The sequence below is a fragment of the Juglans microcarpa x Juglans regia genome, chromosome 1S (genome assembly GCF_004785595.1).
Source record: "Juglans microcarpa x Juglans regia isolate MS1-56 chromosome 1S, Jm3101_v1.0, whole genome shotgun sequence".
Lineage (NCBI taxonomy): Eukaryota > Viridiplantae > Streptophyta > Magnoliopsida > Fagales > Juglandaceae > Juglans > Juglans microcarpa x Juglans regia.
The window spans coordinates 2,484,489-2,491,636 of NC_054595.1; the positions used below are offsets into that span (position 1 = coordinate 2,484,489).

Consider the following 7,148-nt stretch of genomic DNA (forward strand, 5'->3'; position numbering starts at 1 on the left):
GTGTAAGGCCTCAGTTGTTTGTACAGTATATTTTATCTTATCTAATTATTATAATTTTTTAAAATTTACATACAAAATAAAATAAATAATTTAATTTTTTTAAATCTCAAAATAAAAATAATATTAAAAAATATATTTTAATAATATTTTATTTAATTTTTAACTTTTATCTTAATTCATTTCATCTTATCTCTAAAAATAAACCAAGGAGTTCAACCAAATTTCTCGTCAATTATTATTGTTTATTAAAATCCTAAACCAACTCCCCTCATCTTAACCATGTCATCTCTCTTGTAAGAGTTTTTCTACTTGTCATTTTTATACATTACACATTATACTTATTTTTATTTATTTTTAAATTTTTTTAGTTTTATTCTTTTAAATTAATTGAATTTTTTTACTCATCATCTATGCACCACATATTTAAAAAAAAAATTAAAAAATTATGTATAGTATATAATATAAAGATGATGAATAAAATTTTTCCTTTTGTAAACCTCAAATCCCTTTCAAAATTCACGATAACATCCATATATATACCCTCTCGAAAACCCTCTCCTCTTTTAGCTGCCGCTTTTCTGAAGCTACTTCGCATATGCGACCCGGTTCACACAAATCGGATCCGAACTGCCCACTTCGATGCTTGTTGTATCTCTCGCTAGGTAACTGACCTTCGATTCTCTCAGGAACCCTAAGCTCAGCTCCGATCACGTCGCCATGGGTGACTACAACGATACCTTTATGCGCAACCAACAAAACGCCGCCGTTCAGGGCCGCACCAAAGTCCAGAACCGCGCCAACGTACAACAGCTCAAACTGGTACCTTCTCGATTCCGACTCGGATTTTTTTCTTGTGGGGGGAGGAGGAGGGGGAGGGGGTGGAAACTTGGGGTTTCGTCATTTGAACATATGCGGAAGTTTCAGTTTTCCGCAGTCTCTCTGCAACCCTAGGCCTGTTTGAAAAGTAGCTTGATCTATATTTTGATTAACGGATTTGTTAATTTTGGTTGGAATTGGTTAATCCTAGCTACTTGCTTTCTATTTGGCGGATTTGGCTCGAATGGTTGATTATACATCTTAATTTCGTACTATTAAAATATAAATTAGTGTGTGTCTGAAAAATGGAGCTAACTAGACGTACTCTGGATCTATTTCTTTTTCTCTAAGACATTCAGCATTGGAAAAATCTTATCACATTCATCGCAGCTATTCAGCCGGGCCTGTGAAAATATCACGGTGCCGTTATATTATCCAATTGATTGTTGACTCTGGTTTGTGATGCAGATTGGGCAGAGTCATCCCACTGGTCTAACAACCAACCTATTGAAGCTCTTTGAGCCTCGACCACCTTTGGAGTTTAAACCGCCTCCCGAGAAAAGAAAATGCCCACCATTATCAGGTTTAATATACCTTCCAGGCCTTTTGGTGGATTTCAGTTTGATATTGACTCGTGTATTGTAGTATGATAATCTTTCTTATGATTATGAAGGGATGGCGCAATTTGTGAGTAGGTTTGCCGAGCCTGGAGATGCTGAATATTCTCCACCCGTTAAGGAGGCTGAAACTCCTGTAAGTGATACAATCCTGATGGGGCTAATCCACTTTCAAGTGCTTTATGTTTGGCAATCATTTGACTCAGTTGTCTAAATTTTCTGAATGGGTGGCCAGACCACTAATGTTGTCTCATTAAAGCCTTGGCATATGACATATTTAGTTTCTTCCAAATCATGGTTCCACTTGGTGAAGAGGAATCACATCAGGGAGTATGCATAATATTTGTTATTTCAGCACATCAACTTAATGGTCCTCAATTATGTGCCTTGATTCTCTTCTGTCCACGCAAGTGGTACTAATGAAGAACCATGTCCATTAATTACAAAATTAGTCAACTGAACTGGCCCTAAATGTCAGCTAGTTGGGTTGGCTCTGAGTTAACAAATAATGTAGCTGTGAGTAAATTTTGACTTGTCTCTTGATTGGTGGTTTTTTCTTTTATCCTTTCCAGCATATTTCCGGAAACATTTTTCTTGAACATATGATATTGCTAAGCATGAATGAAGATTCTTCTGCTGCTTGTCTATTTACTTTTTGTTCAATTTCGTTTTGTTGCCTGTCTCTAGTTGTTAGTAATCAATTTCCAAAGGAGCCGCAAACCGAGCAATTTCAAGCATCTAAAACACCCTCAGCCTAAGACAAAAGGCTGTCTAAGAAACTAGAGCGTATGATTAGGAAATGTTCAAACTTAAGTATGTGTTTGTTACAATTCTGGTTTTTGATATATTCGATTAATTCAGGTGCAAAGAAGGGCTAGAGTACATATGTTAAGACTAGAGAAGGGTGCAGAAAAGGCTACTGAGGAGCTACAGAAATGTGAAGATAGTCACCTCGTTTAATCTTTTGAGTTCAATGGCTCCAGCGTATTTTGCATTTTGAGTTCAATAGCTTTTCTATATCTGTTCTTACATGAATTTTACGCAGATAATCCAAATGAAGATCAAAATATTTCTGGAGATCCGTACAAGACATTATTTGTGGCTAGACTTGTGAGTAATGTTTTCCTTAGTAGTTTGCAATATCCATTCTATACCGAGTATTTGTCATTTAGACAACTTGTCATATTGTATACTTGCAGAGTTATGAGACCACAGAGAGCAGAATCAAAAGGGAGTTCGAGTCTTATGGGCCAATCAAGCGGGTAGGTATTTTGAGCATTCCCCAAGGGGGTTCGGTAAGATATGCAGTTCCGTGGTGGCTTTATCTTTTTTTTTGAAAAAAAAAAGAAAAAAAAAAACTGATTCCTTAAAAATACTTTACAATATCTTTTATAAGTGATAAGAGAGAAATTATTTACGATATTTTGAAGACAAGAGAATTTTTCTGGGCTCTGTATATTCCAAGCATGTTAATGTGAGACTATCAAGTTCCAAATAATTGAAGTTTGGAAAGGGACTTTCAGCCAACTTGATGAAACAATGGTTTGCAGTTATAAAGTTTTCTATTCTGGCAGTAAGTGAAATCATAGTCCAATTCTGTTCAGCATTTATTTCAAGTCTGAAAGGGAGTACATTTAAATATTATTTACTTAATTATCAACCTTGGATTATGCGTGCGTGTTGGTAATAAGAGGGCTGGCATCACTGCCAATTTTCTGGTAATGTCTTCGGGTTTGTTTCATTGATCTTGTAATCTCTCTTTATATAGTTGGGCTTAGAGATCATTTTGGGCCGTGGATGTTTCTAGGAATTACTTAATTTTTGGACATGTTGGGAATATCCCTGGTAAGGAGGTGATTAATGCATTCAGCGAATGTATTTTTTGATTCCATACTTTTCTACCAACCTGATCCCAAAGATGGTGGTTCATCCTGCACAGCAAGGCTGAAAATTTTAAATTGAGAAGAGCAATGATACATTGTGCTTTTTGGCCTTTATTTTCAAGCACCCAAAAGGAGACTGACATCATCTGTTCTTTTTCCCTTCACTGGGTAAAACATGTTGGGAGTATTAGCATCTTTCTCCTTTGTCTGGATTTTTAGTACGTGCATTTCCTGTTGCCTAAGACGTTTGTTTTTGGCTTTAAAGGCTGTCAAAAACATAGCAGCAGATGAAGAGATTTCCTGGTATTTCTTATACTATTTCTAGCTTTCTAGTTATTTAAAAATAAAAATAAAAATCCCTGGTAAGGGGAGGGTAGTCTGTTCAACAACCGTTAAGTTGGCCACAAATACATCAGTTTATCTGCAACTCTAGCTGGTGGTGATGCATCTCGCGATGGGAAGCTCTATGATTTGAAGGTGAGCACGGCTAAAAAGGCATAGTGCCTGTCTGCCGTGCCATTTAGGATTTACTATTTTTAACACATTCTTACTGTGTTATCACTTTTTAAGAATGAAAAAGCTTAGGTTCATATTTTATGATTCTGCTCAAGATCTGGCTTAAGTAACTGGTCTTTGTTTTGTTTTATTTTATTTTATTTTTGCTCCTGTGGTTTTTAGGTTCGAGTAATTGCTGACAAAGAGTCAAATAAGCCTAGAGGATATGCTTTCATTGAGTATGTGCACACACGGGATATGAAAGGTATACTTCATTTTAAGCCATCTTTCCATTTGATATGCTTCACTTTGTGTTTCTATAACTTATGTGCAAATATACAGCTGCCTATAAACAAGCTGATGGGAGGAAGATTGATGGTAGAAGGGTTCTTGTGGATGTTGAACGTGGTAGAACTGTCCCAAATTGGCGTCCTCGACGACTTGGGGGTGGACTAGGAACTACCAGAGTTGGAGGTGAAGATGTTAATCAGAGATATTCAGGAAGGTAAATCACTAATTGAAGTAGTTCCATGCTCTTCATTTCTGTTGAACAGAGTCATGTTTCATTGCATAATTTATATGATAGCCTGATTGAACAAAACTTAAGTTTGCATTAGAGTTCAAGTGAAAATGCGAACTTATTTGTGAAATGCTTGTGCATCTACCTGATTACATTTGGGGATAGAAATTCTCTATTTAGATTAAAGAGTTTGTTATCCTAATAATTTAAAGTGGAATGCCTGGGCCTTTTTGTTTTGGGTATAATAAATGTTGCACATCTTTAACTCCTAGGGGTTGGCTCAAGTATTAAAGGCCTTGGGCTTGAGAGTATACTCCCCCAAGTCTAAGGTTCAAATCCCCTTGGGTGCAAACAATCTCTAGGGGCCATTGGACTTGGGGATTTTTCTCTTGAATTACCCGAGGTGTACTTGTGGGAAATTCCTTGCCGAGGGCCTGCACACCCCTGGGATTAGTCGGGAAGTTGTTCCCGGACCACCCAGTGCCAGTAAAAAAAAAAAAACAAATGCTGCACGTCTTTGAAGAAAAGATGTTGAATGTTTTCTTTAACATCTTTGATTCAGTATGAAATTTTGCCTAGGAATTTTAGTAGATTTGGTCTCTGTTTGCTAACATAATTCCATTGAGATTTTTTATTGGAATGTTTGATATTCTGGTTTTTATGAGAACTGTAAATTTTGAACTGCTCAGGGATCAGCTGCAGTCGGGAGGACTGCCACCACCCTCTGAGGAGCCAAGGGCACGAGAGGATAGACATGCTGATCGGTAAGGAATGTCCATATTGTTTTTCATTTGTAGTTTTTATTGAAGCCTTGGCTGGAAATGTATGTGATCAGCAATATTTAAAATAAAAAAGAATTGGTTTACATATGTGGTGTAATCCATCTGGAAGTTTCATGTTTAATCAGTATTTTCAACTAGTTTATTTAAATGATGGTCTGGCTAAAATCCTAAAAATGTTCATGAAGTAATTTGTATTTGTAATATCGTAGCAAGTAAATTTTCGTGTCTGGTTTTGAGTTTGGAAGCTTAAAAAGTGCTTTTGACAGTCTAAAAGCTCTTCTATAGAAAAAAATTACATGTTTGATAAATTTATAAAAGGTGCTTTAAGCATCTAAAAAAAAGTTAAAATTCCACTTTTTTTAAAAAACACCAAATTGAAGCAAGCATTTGTTGAAAAGTTCCAAACCACCGTCACTAACTTTAATAGCACTTTAGGCTTATGTTCACCAAACAATAAATAACTTTTCAATAGTATTACTTTTTAACAAAGTTTTACAATAAAAAGCGCTATTGCCTACAGCAATCCCAAACAGGCACTTTGGTTTGTGTGACAATTGTTGTTCCATAATATCAATAGTGTATGAATTAAAAAAAAAAAATCAATAGTGTATTTTATTTGATTGATGGTGAATAAAATTATTTCAGGGATAGGGAAAAATCCCGTGAAAGAGGAAGGGACAGAGAGAAGGAACGGGAGAAATCTGGTGAACACTCGCATGACAGACACAGGGATCGTGAGCATAGAGAGGATAGACACCATAGGGACCGTGACAGGGATAGGGACAGGGAAAGGGAAAGAGACCGAGGTCGTGATCGAGCACGTGATCGTGATAGAGACCGAGGTCGGGATCGTGGTCGTGACCATGATCGACATAGAGAACGTGATCGAGAGCGTGAGCGCGGTCGAGACAAGGAGAGTGAGAGAGATATAGATGTTGAAGACCATGACCGTGAACAAGGCCGGTCTCGTGATAGGGAGTCTAATTATGACCGAGTTGAATCAAAACATGAGAGGGACCTGCATGGCGAAAAGGAGCGGGATTATGATCACACTGAACCTGAGGATGATCGTGGGTGGTATGAACAAACCGAACATGGGCATAAGCATCCAGACGAAGATCTTGACCCTGAGCAATATGAGCATCATCGAAGTCGGGGACAATATGATCGTATGGATATCCAGGATGACCATGACCGATATGATCAATATCCTGATCGCAGTCGTCAATATGATCGGATGGATGAGGATGATTACCATTATGAGCGTGCAACATCTGAGTCCCGTGAAAGGGAGAGAACTCGAGATCTGGAGCGTGAATATCGACGCTCAGATAGGTCACTTTCTCGGGAGGACAAGCACTGAGGCTGCTAATAATGTTCAACTTGTGCGTTTGCTGGTAAGGTTTTTTAAGGTCTCAATGAACTAATTTCCTTTTTGTTTTATAATTTGTGTGCCCAAGGAACTGCGTAATGGATATGTGTTTTGTCAAGGACTTCAGGGGCTTCATTTAATTAAAGCTCGGATGGATGTCTTTGGAGCAATTTTCTTCTGTATGGATATTGGACCCACCTTTGCATTGGTGACTTAACTATCTGTTCAAAGGTTTTGTGACTGAGCTGCTTGAGGTTCTGTTCTTTGTGTTCGGTGATTTTTGTTTTTGTTGTTTGAGATGGAGTGAAACTTCATGCTGGTTTTTATTTGCTGTTTTTTTTTTTTAACTTGCTTTATTATTGTATACTCTTTTAGAATCTTTAATAAGTAATGGACTAATAGTAGTATTGGTACGATTTTGCCAAATTTCATCACATGCATGATTTACATCTGAGCTGTGTAGGCTGCAGGGCATGATTTATTTTAGTGAAATTATAAGTCATAGAGCGGGTAAATGTATTTTATAAATAAATAAATAAATATGAGATTTATATTAAAAAAAATTAATTTTTTAATAATAAATTTAATTTTTAAAAAAGAGTGGCCTTTACTGTAGAACTGTATCTTTTATTCAAAAGCTAACAGTACGGAAAGCATGATGGA

General features: G+C 36.8%; 1 protein-coding gene across 2 annotated transcripts; it reads left to right on the forward strand.

Moving 5' to 3' along the window:
- Positions 1-505: 505 nt before the first annotated feature.
- LOC121246030 (U1 small nuclear ribonucleoprotein 70 kDa-like) lies at positions 506-6,901 on the forward strand. Of its 2 annotated transcripts, none has more exons than XM_041144004.1 (11): positions 506-819; positions 1,285-1,399; positions 1,490-1,569; positions 2,295-2,370; positions 2,479-2,543; positions 2,633-2,695; positions 3,995-4,076; positions 4,154-4,316; positions 5,021-5,095; positions 5,759-6,510; positions 6,605-6,901. In XM_041144004.1, exons 1-10 carry the CDS (start codon positions 718-720, stop codon positions 6,474-6,476), a joined length of 1,539 nt encoding a protein of 512 aa, XP_040999938.1. In that variant the 5' UTR covers positions 506-717; the 3' UTR covers positions 6,477-6,510; positions 6,605-6,901. The 2 variants fall into 2 exon arrangements, with proteins under 2 accessions (XP_040999938.1, XP_040999939.1); XM_041144005.1 differs by having other exon boundaries at positions 513-819; positions 6,613-6,901.
- The last annotated feature ends 247 nt before the right edge of the window (positions 6,902-7,148 follow it).

What these genes read in the sequence shown, in the direction of transcription:
- LOC121246030 (XM_041144004.1), top strand. Translation starts at nt 718, where the DNA reads ATGGGTGACTACAACGATACCTTTATGCGCAACCAACAAAACGCCGCC. An exon ending in GCACACACGGGATATGAAAG is followed by an intron (nt 4,077 to 4,153) that starts GTATACTTCATT and finishes GCAAATATACAG; the next exon opens with CTGCCTATAAACAAGCTGAT. An exon ending in AATCAGAGATATTCAGGAAG is followed by an intron (nt 4,317 to 5,020) that starts GTAAATCACTAA and finishes TGAACTGCTCAG; the next exon opens with GGATCAGCTGCAGTCGGGAG.